The following is an 18,527-nucleotide window of genomic DNA, read 5'->3' on the forward strand; positions in this document are numbered from 1 at the left end:
GTTTTTGTAATTTCCTCTTCTTCTTTCGTGTGGCAGGGTGCTTAGCAATGCGCTCTGATGATGTTGAGGCTGATGAGCTGGTTGAGGGCCCGGGATAAATGTTGTGAATTTCTGAAATGTCGCCAGCGACATATTTGGGCATTGTCGGACGATATGTTCAATGGTTTGGTTTTAATAGCCACTGTCGCAATGCAGGGGGGGGGGGGGGCTGCTTCTCATCTTCCACCAGATTCATAGGCGACCGCCACACCTGCCATGTGATATTCGGATGCGGTTAAGAGGAGATGACGTTTTCCTTGGTAGGGCCATCCTGGTGGGTTCCGGGGTGGGATCGGTGATGAGGCTCTTGTTGGGACGTTGGCTTTGTCCAGTGTTGCTCTGCGCTGTGACTGAATATCGAAGGAGGGTGCTATGTTATGAGCTTTTGCCTGGTCCTGGGCAAGATACATATATTTTTTATGCATTGTTAGGTGAGAATTTGAATTATCTGCAATTATAAATTAAGTTAATGTAGTTTAAATTAGATTGATACACTGTTGGACTAACAAATTAGTTTCACCATTTAACAGGGGTTGTTTTGGGGGGAGACTGGCCCATGCCATGTGGATGCAATACTTTTGCCACTGGCTTGGGGCCACCAAGGTCGATGAGGAAGCAGTACTCAGTGTGCTAATTTCAACATGGCTACGCCTTACTTTACCGTTGATTTAGGACATGGACGATGAAGATATTTTTTCTGTGGTTTATTCAGTGATTTTGTGCATTCACGGGACAGATGTCACAGGTTTTTTTATTTCCTTCTGTAGCATCTGGAGCAAACTTTCAGAGTGCTCTCGTGCAGTCCCTCACATCCTCTGCTGCAGCTGAGCTGCATGCAAAGCTCACACTTTTCAAGCACACAGCCAGTCAGGTATGATGCTACACGTTCTGTTTCACCCAGATGTCACATGGTAACTCAATTTTCTTATGAGAAAGTGTTGATTAAAGTCCAGTCTTCGTGACCCTTCATTTAATGCTTAACATGCATTATTGTCATCTTAATAGATATCATTAACAGATTAAGTAAACGTTAAATGTTCCTGCAGAAGTCAAATCAGCTGAAATCTCAATCATATCTTTATCTATGTCATTGTAAATAGTTAGGGCACTTGTGTATTACATTTTTAAGTCACAATGATCCAATGACTGGACCATGTAGTCATGTACAATAGTTATTCAATGCCTCCTGAAAGGTCTCGAGTCACTGAGAAATGTAGGAATATCGTGGCAGCGGTTCGTTCACAGCGTGTTGCACTGTGAACGTTCTCCCAATTCGATTGCTAGCCATGGCTAGCATGAGCTAATGTCTGAACTGGTCTTTGCCACACCGTCGCCAACCCGCGTTGGTCAGTGGAGATATAAAATATGGTCATGTAACCCCATGTAACCCCCCTTGGTGAAGTGGCATGGAGAGGGAGGCCTTCTTCTAGCAATGGATTGACAAAGGACGATTAGTTATACAATTTTTTTGTTTATCTAACAAGGATCGCGACTTCCTGGAAGACGAGGAACATTTCCTGCGCAGCCTGAAGAAGTCTTCAAACCAGTCCTCACTCTCCTTTGCCTGATCCTCACCAGGAGCTGTCACTGCGTGCTCCGTACAGTACCACCACACAGCTGAGCACCCAACGACTTGTTATGTTTAACGTGCGGGAATGTCTCACCCGTATTAAGCTCCGTTTATTAGATTCCCGCTTTCCCCGTAGAAGTTAACAACTTTTTTGCATCAGTCTTTAGGAAGCCAGAATGAGCAGGGCTATTTTAGGAAACTCTAAAATGTGCCCCCCATGGATAGGAACGTGAGTGCAGCATTCGCTCCGTGAAACGTAATGGTTTGCTATAGGCAAGGGAAAACCATGTACAGAGGTCAGTAATAGGAGACAAGGGTGTAGGGGCGAATGCTATAATTTGTTTTTATACAGATTTACAATGCGGGGATTAACATGAGACCTAAGCAATCACCCAAATAGATGTGTCACTTTGATCAGTCTAATGTATTTTTTGTTATAACTAAACCCTAATTTCCTAAAATTCCAGTCCTCGCAACCTTCCGCGTTAAAATACATTCCTGTTGCACATTGCATATCACGGATGAGAGAGAACATATTGCAAATTCTGTAGAGGGCATATTCAAATGATGTGCTGCCTGAAAAGACTTCGTATTTGAATCGCGGCTATTGGTGAACATGGAAGACGTCGTGGTGGGTAGCGAGGACTAAAGTTTGGACAACTGCAGTATACACTAGGAAATTATGGCAATGTTAAAGGTTTTAAATGCTAACTTGTAAAGGTTTGTATTCAAATTCAGCAAATCCACACAATTGTTTTTTTTTATATTTTTCGAATGTTGTTCTGCGTTTATAGGCTACGTGGGTTTGTTTACCTCAGTGAACACATTTGCACTCTCATGCTATGCAGGACAGTCATGTCACTTGTATGAAAATAATAAAATACACCAATGCTTTGTTTTGGAATACATTTTATATAAACCAATGCAATCAAACGCAGCATTGTTTAACAAACTTGATGTCGTGAAGTGTGCCACGTAGTTTAGTGTAAGAAGCTCGACTGAGGCTTTAAAATCTATACAGTTGTAATGCAGCTCTCAGAGACGCCGCCTTGTCTTCTGTATATTTATTAAGAATAAAGTCCAATGACAACTCCACACGTAACCGCGAGTGACTCTGTACACTTGGGTAGTGACACATTCTGAGACAACGTAGCTTACAATCTCAAGACAACTCGCAGACGACGGAGACGACTCGATCCAAGGAGGCGACGACCTCGACGGCAGCTCCCCACACCAAGCCGCCCCAAGCCGCCGCCCCAAGCCTCCGCCCCAAGCCTCCGCCCGCGCTGCTGCTGATCTTCGCCCGCTCTGGCCACGCCATGATTCCAGAATTCTTCTCTCCGCACCTGGCCCTGCCGATCACCGCCATTATTACACTTTACCGCCATTGGATCCCGTGCTCCCCCACACGTGACCCTGTCAATGCTCGTCTCATTAATCATCATTAGCCCGTCCCTGGGGAACCAATAGATCGCAACACAATGCAATCGTCATCAGGGGTGGGACAACCACAGCAAGAAAAACCCGTAGGCCTACTTCAGCAGTTTTTTCTTGCTGTGGTTGTCCCACCTGATGACGATTGCTTGTGTTGCGATCGAAACGTCGCGATCTATTATTTTTCTACCTACGTGACTTTACCAAAGAACCAAAGAGTTAAGCTTCAAATCAAGATTGTCATTACACAGTGAAGCATTATAACATCCACGGTGTAGTTTTAGAAGCTCCGCATAGTCACCGCTCACACTGTCCCTGGGATCACCCTTAAAGCTGGAGGATGTGGAACCAGAGAAGGGTACTTCCAACCACTAGAGAAGCAGCAGATGAAATGCGTCAACAAAGTCAAGTGTAATACACACATCAAATTACTCCAGTGGCTTAATGTTTAAGTGTTTAGTTATCTTCCTCCAGCAGAGCATGCTGTCAACTCCCTGCTCCTGTTCAAGCCCACACTCAAGACTCCATTTTTACTTTGCCTATGAATGACCGTCTCTCTCTCATTATAAAACATGCCAAATGTGTCTACATTCAACTGGAGTATAATAAGCTGGCTGGGGGGGCTTTGCCGAATGGAGTTCAAGCATAAGCACGGGTGGAGCTGCTGCCTCGGTACAAAGGGGAGAATTCCCTTGGTGAATGATGCAGATGTAGCCACATGGGGGGCCTTCAGCTCTTCAGTTCAGCACCACCTGCTGAGTGCGTTCACGGTGAAAGACTGATGGTTTTCCTCCCTGTTGCTTTGCCAGCACTCATCCATTCAGATCACACACATTTAGAAGTTTTCACGTGTAGTTTACTTCTTTACATGATGCTTACAAGAAAATGGCAACTTTGGTTCATTAAAAAAAATTACATGTGGAGAGAAATAAATGCGCATTCGCTTCAAATAACTTTGTTGTTAAAGGAAATGGACCATCAATAGAAAATCAAGCCTTAACGTCTGTTACTAACCTCAAACATCAGGTGAAATGCGGTCATATTTTTTGCAAAGCTCTTTGCTTGAAGTTGTAAGGTTACAAGTTCAAATGACGGCCAGTGGTTGACTACACACATTGTTGCTGCATAGTTAAAATGACAGTGGCCCCCCTCGGGTTAACAATATTAATTGGTTCCATGAAAATCATCGTCAATAGAAATGATCGTTAATAGAATATAGGAAATACACAATTTATCTACCTTTATAAACCCTGGTCGAGGCATCCTTCACATTGAAACCTTTGAATTTGTCCTGCTGAATAGTTGTGAAAATGGTGAATTGGGGCAGGCCATATTCACTAACCAGAGCACTTGTTTTTACACCTATTTCGTGTTTTTCAATAATTTCCTGATTAATTTGCACACCAATTGTTTTCTTCACTTGTCTACATATGCATTTTAGGGGCCTTTGTGATTGATCTTATTTAACTTTTAAGTAAAAAACAAGGTATTCAAGAGAGCTGTTTCCATAAGCAACATACATTAAACATTGCAAAGCTAGCCAGTTACTATCAAAACACTCATGAGAGGGCATCGCTGATTGGCTGAGGTCTGCTGAGTCCACTTAGGAGTGCTCCGATTTGCCGTTAATCGAAATATCGTTAATCGATGGCATCGTAAACCGAGGGACCACTGTAAAAAACCAGTGGCCGTCTTATGGAAAAACTGGCCGGTCATGGGAATGTTACATTTTCTCCCCTGGGTCAGGGTCACCAATAACAAAGCAGTGCCATCCCATTGATTGTTTGGAGACACTGCAAAAGTTCGATGTGGTTAGGTAACCCTTCACATGAGCACAGTGAACAATGAGTGGGCTGCACACAGCGTGGATGAACTGTGCGCGCTCTGCAGCAGCAGCAATCGCAACGTGTCGAGTGGGGCGAACCCTTGCTCATCCCATGTTCGTGCAGGAATCAGCACTTTACCGTCTCGTCCTTTTGCTCAATGATTCCCGTAGGTGGGCTCATTGCTTTCCCGGTACAGGTCCAGGTAGCGAAGAGTCTTCTTGTGTGGGTACTTGACTTGCGGTGGGTGGTATGGCTTGGGCCAGTCGTACTCAAACACTGGCTCACGCATATCTGAAAATTAACACAATGACACCGAGTGTTTTAAGTGCACAATAGATAATTTTGGCTCGTTGATGGATCCTCGCAAATGTCCTCTTAAACTTGCTCTAATGCCTTTACTAATAACTCGTAATATTGCTTTGACTTGGCATTAATAATTGGATTTATCAGAAATGTGCATTGTATTTTTTCCCAGATTTTTTTTATTATTATTTTGTATTATTGCAATGGAGTGTTCTAATCATAATGGTGGCTCATTAAGGAAAACTATTTCAGCTAAATTGTATTACACAGGGCTCTAACTAGAAAAGTTTTCACAATTAAAAAAAGTACTACGAAGCAGAAACTAATATTCACTGCAGAATGTGCAGAGTTAATTGCATTCAACACGAATGCAGAATTGTATCATTACAACACATGTGCACAATTGCAGTATTTTTTAAAAATGTAATGTCTCAGTGAAGATGAGCATATCCAATGCTGCTGATGTTACGATACCTCTCCCCATTGCTTCGTTTCCTCATGACCATCACCATCTTGGCTTCAGCTCTTCCCCTAAGCTGCCAGCCGATAGGCACTCATTCAAATGGCAGTTTCGGTAACCCACCATTGAAGGATGCTCACTACCGGCCGGTATGTGAACATGTGCCTATGACAAAACATGCCTATTACAAAACCAGCTTAACACGTAGGCTTTCGCGACCAATATCCATAATAGAGGTTTTTTTGGGTTAGATCGCGTAATTATATAAATGTGTCGTTAAACCCGACACAGCCAATTAGTAAGGGTTGTCACGTAAACAGAACGTGCCAATTCGTCTCAAGTACAGCACACCGGTGTGTTGGAGAGCCAAGTCACAAAATTTACAATCTGAGTACGACGTTTCGCCAGTAATTACAACTAGCTTCAACAGGCGACAGCCAGATTTGTGGAGAAGTCCACCTGTTTCGTTCCATATATAGAGGCATAGATGTGGCGACCACACTTCTGCGCTCTTGCGCAAAGTGGGGGGGGGATTAATGAGTCAACGTACATTATGCATGCGCATTATGCGAGCCGTTTCATCTTGTCCTTCCTGCCCATTGTGCGTATTAAAAGAGCGTACCAACGGTCATCCCTGCACCAGTTGTAGGCACTCCTATGACTGCCTTCCACTGTCACCAAACACTCTGCTTCTCCTACTACCCGCTCTCATCTACTCCGCACCTCACCTACTCTGCACCTCACCTCCTCTGCATATCAGCTGCTGCCCTCTCCTACGCTGTCCCGTACCCACTCACCCGTCTGTCACGGGCGGGGGGTTCAGCCAACACCGCCCGGCGACGGCGTGAGGGGCGAGGTCCCGTTGACGGCTCGAGCGGCAGCGGCGAGAAGTCTTCTTTTTTGGTCCGTGAACAACTCAACTCAGCTCGCGCACGCTCCTGCTTCTATACCCCTCCTCATTCCGAGTCCTCACGTGCTTCCCACTTAAGCTGTCGCCTTCGCCTGTCGCACTCATTAATCCCTTATCATCACCCCCAACTCCCGTCTGTCCGGCGCCAACCTCCTGCCCCAGCGCGCACACCTGCTCGTCCTCGATTGCACCTGCTCAACTGCGTGCACTGCGTACATCTCTACTCTACATAAGTATGGTGGCCCGTATAGGCATGAATTTAAACAAGGTATTATTTGATGATTCACTACCACGCAGCATTAACTCGGTAGCTATGCGAACGGTTAAAATTATTTTTATTTCAATTTCGATAGATTCTCTAATTAGTCTTGGCCAGTAGTAGCTAGTTTTGCACAGCACTTCAACATTATCAACATCAATTGAGTGTCCTTGTTGGCACGCGTGTTCTGCTACTACTGACAGTTGTATTTGGGAGCATTTAAAATTTCTTTGATGCTCTTTTAGTCTCGTGCTGATCATTCATCCTGTTTGCCCAACATAGCATTTGCCACAAGTGCAGTTAATCCTGTACACACCTTCTGGTGATAACTTTGGTAATACATCTTTTGTATGAGAAATTAATTTCGACGGGGTCGAAATGGTAAAATAACACAGCGTTTACCGAAAGAAAACGCATACGGACGCCTATCTGAATGCAAAGTCACACCATCACCCCGCACAGAAATCTGCTCTTATCAAGACGCTCATTCATCGAGCTAAGAAAGTGTCAGATGGTGACAGTCTGAGAAGTGAAATTAAACATGTTAAAGAAGCGCTGCAAATGAACGGTTACGATGCACAAATAACAGGGCATTGAATGCCAAAACCAAATGAAATAACAAGAGCATTGAAACTACCCAAGTATTTAAAACTATTAAAATACCTTGATTTAAAGCTTTCGTGACTGCAGGAATTCATATTCTTTGGGTCTTTCGGGAAAGCCACGTAAATATAAAAATAATAAAAATATCACGACGTTTCGATCGCAACACAAACAATCGTCATCAGGTGAAAACAATATAGTGGGAGAGCTGCAGAAGCAGGTTGTTTATAGGTTTGAGATGGGTTTAGCCCAAGGGTAAGGGGGTGGGGCTAGAGATGGAATTTGCATGTGAATGTAAGATCGGAGCTGGATGTCTCACTAGCACAGCCACCGTTGCGGTGGTTCGCTTACATTGACATGCTAATCTCTCACAATACAATGGCCACCTCCACAGCTGCGTCGTCGTGGAGGTATATCAGCTCTCCGATCCTACATTTACATGCAAATTCCATCTCTAGCCCCACTCCCTTACCCTTGGGCTACACCCATCTCAAACCTATAAACATCCTGCTTCTGCAGCTCTCCCGCTATATTCTTTTCACCTGATGACGATTGTTTGTGTTGCGATCGAAACGTCGTGATATTTTTTTATTATTTTTCTATCTACGTGGCTTTACCGAAAGACCCAAAGAATATCAAAATACCGTACATTGTGGGAGTAACTGATATACTAGCCAGATGTTTGGAAAAACAAAACATCTGAGTAAGATTTGGCACAATACATAAAATACAGAAATTAATATCTGGCACAAAAGATGTATTACCGAAGCTATCACCAGAAGGTGTGTACAGGATTAACTGCACTTGTGGCAAATGCTATGTTGGACAAACAGGACGAATGATCAGCACGAGACTAAAAGAACATCAAATAATATTAAATGCTCCCAAATACAACTGTCAGCAGTAGCAGAACACGCATGGCCAACAAGAACACTCAATTGATGTTGATAATGTTGAAGTTCTGTGCAAAACTAGCTACTACTGGCCAAGACTAATTAGAGAATCTATCGAAATTGAAAGAAGTAAAAATAATTGTAACCGTTCCGATAGCAACCAACTTAGTGGTGCGTGGAAGCGAATAATCAAGTAATACATTGTTTATTTCTAGATTTGAAGCTTTCGTGACTGCAAGGAATCATATTCTTAGGTTTTTTCGGTAAAGTCACGTAGGTAAAACATCAAAATTAATGAAAATAAAATAAAATATAAACAAAAATCACGACGTTTCGGAGGCAACACAAGTCTCCGTCATCAGGTGGGACCGTCACAGCCAAATTAGCTGCATCAAGTGAGGCAATGATTCAAGAAGTAATCCCTTATAAGCAAGTTGAAGGGGGGAGGAGAGGGGGGGGGGGAGCTCATCAGAATGTGGTAGCCAATGAATGGAACGCATCGGGAGGGAGGGGGGCGGGGCTCAAAGACAGCACGGAGCGCTAAGCACAACGCATCGGGAGGGGCGGGGCCAAAACAATGGACGACGGCTTGGACGCGGCTGCCGCTGCACACGCCAACACAATGGACAGAGAGGGGGGAGGGGAGGTCTGATACACATGATAGACAAAAGAACGAAAATGCCCACGTTTACTTTACCGAGTGTTAACATCCCCAGTTATTTTTTGGCAGTGCTCTCTTCATTGTTCAGCCAGCATTGGTATGAACATGGGCATTTTCGTTCTTTGGTCTATCATGTGTATCAGACCTCCCCTCCCCCCTCTCTGTCCATTGTGTTGGCGTGTGCAGCGGCAGCCGCGTCCAAGCCGTCGTCCATTGTTTTGGCCCCGCTCCCCTCCCCCTCCCGATGCGTTGTGCTTAGCGCTCCGTGCTGTCTTTGAGCCCCGCCCCCCTCCCTCCCGATGCGTTCCATTCATTGGCTACCACATTCTGATGAGCTCCCCCCCCCTCTCCTCCCCCCTTCAACTTGCTTATAAGGGATTACTTCTTGAATCATTGCCTCACTTGATGCAGCTAATTCGGCTGTGACGGTCCCACCTGATGACGGAGACTTGTGTTGCCTCCGAAACGTCGTGATTTTTGTTTTTATTTTATTTTATTTTCATTAATTTTGATGTTTTACCTACGTGACTTTACCAAAAAAACCTAAGAATATAATACATTGTTTAAATGCATGCCTATATAGGCCACAATACTTGATTAGGGATAACCGTTGGTACGGCTATTTTAATACACGCAATGGACAGGAAGGGCAAGATCAAAGAGCTCACATTGTGCGCATGCATAATGTGAGTTGAATCATGAATCCACCCCCTCCCCCCACTTTGTGCAAGAGCGCAGAAGCATGGTCACCACATCTCCGCCTCTATATAAGGAAGGAAACAGGTGGACTTCTCCACAAATCTGGCTGTCGCCTGATGAAGCTAGTTGTAATTACTGGCGAAACGTCGTACTCAGATTGTAAATGTTGTGGCTTTGCTCTCCAACATACTGGTGTGCTGTGCTAGTGACGAATTGGCACGTTCTGTTTACGTGACAACCCTGACTAGTTGGCTGTCGGGTGGTGGCCGGTTTAATGACACATTTATATATTTACGCGATCTAACCCAAAAAAAACCTCTATTATGGATATTACAAAACCATCCGCAGAAAGAGCCCGACGTCATCAGATCTTAGAATCTAAGCAGGGTTGAACTTAGTGCTTCGATTGGTGACCACCATGCACAAAAAAGTTGTTATAGACTGTTGCAGGGCGACATTGTGGGCAGCACAGCAATATGTATTGTTGGACAATACTTCTATGCTCCCTACCTTCGCCAACCCACAGTGAAGTGTGATCAAATAAATTCGCCACGACTCACACGTGTGGGGAGGCCCTCATCCAGTAGTGGAATGACAAAACATTACGTTGTATTGAATGAATGCTGGTCCTTTGGGCTTTGTGTTGCAACTGCATGTTCCTCACCGAGTGTGTTGTGGAAGATATCTGTGACAGACTCGTCCCAGTGGCTCTGGAAGAATGCGATCCCGGCCGGAGTCAAGTCATCCTCATGCTTCTTATAGAAGTCAAATGTCTGGAATGTGCGCTCTTTCAGGCTGCGACTGTAGAAAAAATAAGGAGACGGAAAGAGGAACACATGGGTTTGAGAACAAATGTAAGTTAAAGACATCATTATTACTATTAAAAAACGTGGACTTGGATAGGCCATGGCACTAGAAGGGATGAGGCCGGTGGTTAAGACTAATGAAAGAGTGAACATACCCGGGAGAATGTCTACCATGGAGATGGAGAATTAAAATCACCTCAGGAGATAGATGGATTGCTGCATCGCTAGATTGTAAGGGACCGCGATGGCGTGGGGAGGGGGGAAGCTTTCATCGTTGACGATGGTGGCGAGTCGCATTGACACACGAGTGAATGAACGTAACAGGTGGGAGGGGATCTTCGGTGCATGTGCTGCATCAGCCCTCACCATGGCTCTGGCCGAATCTCTGTGCCAAAATCGAGGAGGTGCTCCTGCTTGTAGAGGAGGAACACGAGACGGTGATAGCCGGTCCCCTTTGCCGGGAACGGTGTCAGATAGTGGCACACAGTCTGTCCCATTGACACCCGGCCTCCCGGTATGTTCCCGCTGGAACGCACACGCACTGTGTCAAGGTCATGTCTAATTTCACGTGTGTGCACCATCTATATACTATAACAATTCCAGTCTTTCTCATCCGCCAATGGTTGAAAGACAATCCATGCCATGTCGATAATGGGTAGGGGTTGGCAACCTGCAGTTCCAGAGCTGCGTACGGCTATTCAAGGCCTGCTTCACGACGTTAGTTATTCAGGACCACAGTCTCTCGTATTCACATGCATTGCGGCTCTTGAAATATTTTGGTTGTCGACCCGTGATCATGGGTGTTTTTTGACCAACTCCATACTAATCAGCGTGAGATGTTGAAGGTTTGATGGACAGGACCGGTTCAGATATCAATTGCCACTTGTGTGAGCTGGGAATCAAACTAATATGGCCAGGTTTACTGTAGGCACTACTCCACCCCCATACACTATATCAGGACAGATATCCCCTCTTTTTGGCATACAATTTGTATTTATATGGGGTCTAAATACAACCGCATCTCACCAAGACGTATAATACAGTGTGTCTCCTGTGGAAAGAGGCACATTCGTTTACTTTATAAAGACCGAGACAAAGGCAAAAGAGAATAGAGTTTCGTAGGCTGATAGTGATCCCCTACTGACACAGACACGGCACCAATGGGTGGACAACTTCACACCTGCCTGCCTTTCTTTGCCTCCCTTAGTGCTGAAACTTAAACACTGCACCAGGTACTCATCAGCTGTGAATTTGCAAGTTTAGTTTTTACACTTGTAAAATTGTTAAGTATTGCTCTTAAATTTGTTTCTATATTATCCTGTTTTTTGTGTGAGTTTATGTATGATCCTTTATAAATCTCCACTATTGCTGACCAGCTTGGGCTGGATACCTGTAAAAAAGAATTGTTAATAACTCATCAGGTTGCTTCAGCTTAAATCAAATGTTTATGTATACGTACCAATGCCTGAGACAACCATAACATTAAGCTGATACATGAACAATTCAATATTAAAGTGAATACATAAAACACCTGACCTGTTTAGGGTATTAATCCAATTACAAAAGAATAAATTTCAGTTAAAAAAACTGTGCATAAACACCAACTAATCAAGCATGATTGTGGAGAATGTTAATAATGAACATAACTCATTCCCTTATTGATATTTCCACTTAAATAAGTTTTTTAAATACAACATCTTAGCAGCATTTAATTCAACCAATGCTGGTGAGCAAAACGTCAACATTATTTGATCTTCACTCATGTCGTATCGGTGTAGACTTACACAAACCAATGTAGGTATTCTGACTCGTTATTCTGCAAGTGGCCATCTGCAACAGGCGAGATCAGAACATTGTTGGGACTTATCCAATGTGAAACCCTTGATTACCCCTACTCACAAAATATGATTCGTCATAGTACATCAAAGTTTCAGTTATACAGTATAATTTCGCAAAATTATAGTAATATATTTGTGCATCAACATAATTGGAACATTTACAAGAACATTTTATTTTATTAAACGTAATTACTCGGAATTAAAGGTCTAACATGCCACTGGATTAAATAGTAAAAAAACATTAATTAGGCACATAAAAATAATACGAAAATGCATAAACATAAAAAAATTCAGATTAATAAAACACCATTAACTCTACCTGTTGTAAAGATGTATGAATTGTACATTTCTAACAATGTTTATAAAACATGTAATTTTAGATTATATAATTGACATAGTAACATTGACATAATTTAAGTTGGATATTTGTGTGCAGCACCCTGGAATGAAATGGTTCCATGTTGATAAAAGTCGTACCGAGATTAGTTAGGATGAGCGTCCAGAGCGAATCTTCATTTGCTTCGAAAGTTACTTCTGGAGCCTCTTGCGTCTTTGGGTGTGACAAACGGGTCAGTGAAGCTCACTAAAGTTTAAAAAATACTCAAAAGAGACTATTGGTGGGGGTTAACTAAATTGTACTTTTTAGAAATAATTCATTGTAATTTGTAAATCTATATGACAAAGGGGGCATTCCCAATTACCCACACACTGCATACGTTATTCAAGCATTCACAAATGAAAAATGTATGCTGGGTGGTGCTGTGTTAGAACATTCGACTAACAGTTGCAAGGCTGCAAGTTCAAATCCGAATCAGAGATTAACAAATCTGCAACATCCCTACAGGATCAATACCATGATTATAACTTTGTGAAAGGTCAAGAGTGGCCCTATGAACATACTGGCCCCCGGCATGGAAATGTGGAATTTCAGCCACTGCCTCAGGAATGACAACGGTGATGACAATCGTTCCATTGCTCGTTAGAACGTGGAGACCACCCTCTCAATTTATACAATTATGCTCATGACATTTCGAATATATTGCAAAGGCGAATATATTGCAATGGGACCATTTATGTCACAGACTCTGTGCTCGGCTAATAAACAATCATGTGGCTGAGCTTGGATTGAAATGGTAAAGGAATCCGGAGGAGGGCGGCATCGCACATCTTCCCACCTCGAAGGGCATGAGCACGTTGCCGTAGTAGACGGGTGCAGTGGCATCCTCTTTGGGCAGGGCGTACGCGACGCGCAGCATCACACGCGGCACGAACTCGGCGCCTTTGTACATATCCCGGTAGATGCCGTAGTGCGAGACGATGCCATGGATGTGCTGGGGCCCTGTGGTTTTCTCCCAGTCAGCCCGCACCTCGTCCAGTGGGATTTTCACTGCGCAGAGTAGAGGGAAACAATGAGATGAGTCTTGGCACGAAGTCAAGTGCAATGTTAAATGTGCCACATTTTACATTGTGTCTTTACCACCAACCCAAGCAGATGTCATTTGTATAACACCAGCATAGAAGTTCAGTATCTAATTATTTGTAATCAAAAGGACGTGCGGTATATAGGTAGTCCTCTACTTACGATGGAGATGCGTTACGACGACCCCATCGTAAGTCGAAAATATCGTAAGTCGAAGATGGCCTCGCCTACCCAGGAGTCTTAAAGAATAGTGATTATTTAGCAAAACAGAGCAATTTACAGTACCGTACTGTATAAACTATATACTGTATGGATTTATTAATTACGATACTGTATTGCACAGTAAAATGTAAAGTAAAAAAACAAGGTCAATTCTTAGCCTACCTATATGAACTGCAATTTAATAGAAATTTTTTTCAGGAAACAATCCTATCTGCTATAAAAACTTTGAACATGCATTGAACGTATCGTGGTAACCTTAAAATGAAATCGCTAAAGCTACATATCACACATGCATTGAAAGTATCGTAACGTATCATATTGTATTGTACTCGCCTAGATTCTGCCCGTCGTCTGCATACTTGAACGATGTTAAGTTGTTGATGGCAATTTTGTGGTATCGCTATCGCCATCCTAAAATCGAAATATCGTAAGTCGGACCATCGTAACTCGGAGACTACCTGTACAGTGTTTCCTTTTAACAACACTGATTGCAATACATTTTCAACACTTTGAAAACTATACTATATAACCTGAGAATGATGATTCTTAATATTTGCCACCCAAAATATATCACACTCAAATGACACTATGGTGGGGTTTAATACCTAGAGTACTGAGTCAGCACTGCTGAGTGGTTTCAAACATGATGCAAGTGGGTTCTCGAGTGTAGTGAGTTCATGATCTCAGCCTGCTCGCCAATGACTGCACACACAAAAAAAGGAAACTTTTATTTTTTCCCTTTGTTTGGCTTATTTAAACTCTAAGCATACTTTATTTTAGTTCCAATGGCATATGAGAGGGCATCTAATCTCGTGTACCAAGCACAGATAAAGAGACGAATTAAAGTCTTCAGAAGTAATTTTATGACATCATATTCAGGTGCAGCATCGTATGGTGCATTGCTTTTTGCCAAAGTACCTTAAAGGAGAGTTCTTCACCTCATGGCATAATGCCACACTGGCAATTGTAAATTAAATATCTGCTTGCCGAGCTGTGACCGCATAACCCGTGCCCAGGGTTGTCACACCACCTCTGAGCTACCAAGAACCGGGATATAATATTGTGAAAATATCTCACAGTACCAAAAGAGGGGTGAATGACATGTACGCAACTTAAATAAAGCGGTGACTTTTAATGTCTTGCGGGTTACAGACTTACAGATTTCTCAGGATAGCTACCTTAATAAGAGGACCCGCTTCTGGGTAAACTATGACAGGGTGGTAATCCTATTCACGTGTGCTAATTGGAGATACGAGGAAGGACAACAAAATAAACACAAAAAGCAGTTCAAAAGAAATTAGTTTGTCAATCTAGATGATTTAAAAGTCCATAGCTCCAGTGGCTTCCTAATAGCAGGAAGAGAATTGCAGACGGCCGCAGAAGCACATCTGAAAGCACACGATGCAGTGACCGCCTTTGTTCGATGGGCAGCCAAAAGCCACCGAGAGGAAGACTGGAGTTCGTGTGATGGTTTACGCTCCTTGACAGTATCAGCGAAGTACTGTGGTTAATTTGTGGCAAGCACTTTGTGTGTAATGAGTGCAACCTTATAGCAACTTCATTGCTGCTTCAGTGCATGGCTGCTCACGTGTTCGCATCCTGGCAGCCCTTTCCAGGTCGGCATTCCTCCGGTTCTCCCGCAGCACGGTCCTTCGCGCCAGCCTCTCTGCCGCGCGTGCAGGGCGCAGGTGCGGTAGCCCGATGTCGACGGGCCGCCCTGAGCCATTCTCATCGGGTTTCACTTTTGCTGAAAAATATAATAAATGATTACATTCTGGATTTTTAAATATATGATCACATGACATGGATTTCTGCAGGCATGAAAGCTTCACATCATATTTAATTATAGTTTAAAAAATATATATGCTTACATATCTTGTTAAAAAAATACGATTTATTAATATGATTACATATGAAAACATGATCACATTAAATGATTACATGTGAAAATATGATTACATATTATGACATCATATGTAATCATATTTTCTTTTATCCAGGAATGCCTTTCCTATTCCCACTTAAAGTTACCACCTCTGAGGTACAAAAAACTGGAGCAGAACTACGCTCTTGTTATTCTGCCCTTGGCAGTGTGACAGCTACCTCAAAAACGTATGATCCTGGGATAACCAGGACAGATGGCAACGATAGTTCCAAGACTTTGTCCAGAGGGTTCCACCCACATTGGGATGTTTGGCCTATTTAATTCATGTGCATGCCTTTTGGAAGGAAACTAGATAATCCCACACATTGGGATGGGCTAACACTTGAAGGTCCATAAGACAGGTTTACAAATTCAGTTTGCCATCTTCTGTCCACCATCCAGCCCAGTTAGATTTTGGAGTTTCACAAACCCGCGCGATTCACAAACCCTTGCCTCCAAAGCAACTAACCACAGGCGAGCGATATTACGCCACATCCTATTACAGGCACTGGAAAGGGCGCTATATACATCCTAAATAGAACCGAATAGGGCTTGGCAGTGTGGCCATCTCTTGGCAGTCTAGTCATCTAAAGGTCTTGGCAGTGTGGCCATCTTTTAGCTAGACTGCCAAGCCCTGGAGTAGGATGTGGCGTAATATCACTTCGCCTGTGGTCAGTTGCTTTGGAGGCAAGGGTTGAGAAGGTGCGGTGGCATCAATGGGTTTGGTCGTGATGACATCTTGATCTTAATTTGTGCACGTCGAATTACCCTGTCTCTGCATCGACAGCTTGTTCTGAGGGAAGGAGGGCCCCCTTCGGCCCAATGCCCAATGAGGACATTGATGTGCGGCATCTCTTGGCCAGACTGCCACACACCTCCGTTGTAGAGCATGAAGTCGCGGTACGTCTTCCACCACTTGTGCTTAATTCGCTCAGCCTCTGCGCGCTTGTAGTAGGGAGTGTAGCTGCGGTACTTCTCCAACTCGTCCAGCTTCCGCACATCGATGTCCTCGTTGGGCATTGGGCCCAAGGGGGCCCTCCTTCCCTCGGCACAAGCTGTCGGCGCAAGGAGAGGGTAATTCGACACGCACAATAAATTAAGATCAAGATGTTATCACGAGCAAGCCTGTTGATTCCTCCGCACCTGGTTAACGTGTTCTACCCTCCTCCAGAACCAGAAGCTAATGCAGAGTAGACACGCGACCTCCAAGATCTGCCCCTGGCCGAATCATCCCACTATCTCCTCTGAGGTCTTCTTCCTCTTTGTCGCGATTCGTGGACACAACGCCAATGCCCAACCACATCCTGCACACACGTACTAACAGTGCAACCGTTTGATGTTGTTGTTGCAAAGGGCGTTCATCAATGTATTATCCACTATTACATACTTCTGACGGCAGTTAGGGCGATAAAATTATTCGTATGAACACTTGGAGGTTGGAAGTATTCAGGGGTTTGAGAAGTGTTCTTCACCGCAAAGCCCGCGGGCCCCTGGTGACCTTTAGTGCGGCCCCCGACTATACAGAAAAGTAAAAACACCGCCCCCCCCCACCATTGCTGTCAAACCTCAATGATTCCAATTGTGGCGATCCCCACACTGATGTCTTATTGGCGAAAGGGGCCCCTCTGAAAATGAGTGACGAACACTGGATTAGCGTCCACGTTAACGCTTCGTCATAAGCTCCACGTTAACGCTTCGTCATAAGCGACGCGCTTCGCACTGAGACTTTGGAGAGTCCAGGGTGTTCGCCAACATCGCGACTCAGCTTGTTTCAAATGATTCCGGTGACGCGATGTTTATTTTGTTTAACGAGGAGAGATCTCAAAACACCAGGATAGTCTCGTTTTCAAAAGTGACCTGGGGTAATAGTCTGACAGTAAGGGGCAATTATTGCTTTCCCAATTTAGTTATTTTGCGGGCAATTTTCAAATGTGGACCCTGACGCCGGCACACGATGGCCTGCTCCTGCGAATACCGTCCAGTGTGCACCTGCGCCGATTCCGTAACCTTCGCCGAGTTTAAGTATATACAGGAGACACGAGCGAGGACGCCGATACTGGTGGTGATGACTGCTTAGCACGGCTTGGCTACGTACGGTGCGAAGGAAGTTTAACGTACATACAGATGGATACTGTGGTGGCATTGAGGGAGTGATAATGGTGATGATTTCGACACAAGATGTTGACGCTAACACCAAAACCAACTCTGCCTGCTGCCTATGATGATACAAATCCAAGTTCGCAGAAAGTTGATGCTGTTAACGATGATGATCATCCTACTGCTGATAGGTAAGGCCGTCAATGATGGCAGTTGTGACATCAGACTCGTGGTGGTGATGCTGATAATGGCCATCGTGATGCTATTGCTGCCAATGCTGCTGTTGTTGATAGTAAACGAACCGGTTGTTCTCAAGGCGCGGCTGAGTCCCAGTTGCTTGGCCACCGCCGAGGCGAAGCGGCCTCTCGTCGCCAGCCCCGCCATGACCTTGCCTTCGTTACCGATTCGCCCCGTGGAGTCGATTACCGCCCATCTAATCGATACCTCGATTCCCACACCCACTGACAACGTTTGGAATGGATAACACATTTTATATTCGATTCCGATTTAACAGCTGCGCCAAATGTAGGAATCGATTAATAAGTCGTGATAATTATAGGACA

At 44.1% G+C, this 18,527-nt stretch overlaps 2 protein-coding genes across 10 annotated transcripts in view; one reads left to right on the forward strand and one right to left on the reverse strand.

Moving 5' to 3' along the window:
- The window catches only part of FBF1 (Fas binding factor 1), a 48,428-nt gene extending 45,724 nt beyond the window's left edge, over window positions 1-2,704 (forward strand). For all 8 annotated transcript variants that reach the window (XM_078610835.1, XM_078610836.1, XM_078610840.1 and 5 more), the window contains 2 exons: window positions 807-910; window positions 1,524-2,704. In XM_078610835.1, the coding sequence (XP_078466961.1) occupies window positions 807-910; window positions 1,524-1,607 (188 nt within the window). In that variant the 3' untranslated portion in view covers window positions 1,608-2,704. The remainder of the gene's footprint in view (window positions 1-806; window positions 911-1,523) is intronic.
- MRPL38 (mitochondrial ribosomal protein L38) lies at window positions 729-18,422 on the reverse strand. Of its 2 annotated transcripts, none has more exons than XM_078610848.1 (10): window positions 18,267-18,422; window positions 16,743-16,922; window positions 15,532-15,690; window positions 13,477-13,688; window positions 12,779-12,851; window positions 12,248-12,293; window positions 10,830-10,988; window positions 10,322-10,458; window positions 5,008-5,160; window positions 729-2,955 (listed from the first exon to the last, which is right to left on the reverse strand). In XM_078610848.1, the coding sequence occupies exons 1-9, from the start codon at window positions 18,346-18,348 to the stop codon at window positions 5,024-5,026; spliced, it is 1,185 nt and encodes a 394-aa protein (XP_078466974.1). In that variant the 5' UTR covers window positions 18,349-18,422; the 3' UTR covers window positions 729-2,955; window positions 5,008-5,023. The 2 variants fall into 2 exon arrangements, with proteins under 2 accessions (XP_078466974.1, XP_078466973.1); XM_078610847.1 differs by having other exon boundaries at window positions 729-2,961.
- Window positions 18,423-18,527: the final 105 nt, after the last annotated feature.

This window comes from Lampetra planeri, chromosome 35 (assembly GCF_965212315.1).
Source record: "Lampetra planeri chromosome 35, kcLamPlan1.2.h2, whole genome shotgun sequence".
NCBI classification, from domain to species: domain Eukaryota; kingdom Metazoa; phylum Chordata; class Hyperoartia; order Petromyzontiformes; family Petromyzontidae; genus Lampetra; species Lampetra planeri.

Coding starts and splice junctions, on each gene's coding strand:
- MRPL38 (XM_078610848.1), bottom strand. CDS start 18,348: ATGGCGGGGCTGGCGACGAGAGGCCGCTTCGCCTCGGCGGTGGCCAAG. Junction 16,923..18,266: donor CCGCGCCTTGAGAACAACCG/GTTCGTTTACTA, acceptor TTGCGCCGACAG/CTTGTGCCGAGGGAAGGAGG. Junction 10,989..12,247: donor GAATACCTACATTGGTTTGT/GTAAGTCTACAC, acceptor TGTGCGTTCCAG/CGGGAACATACCGGGAGGCC.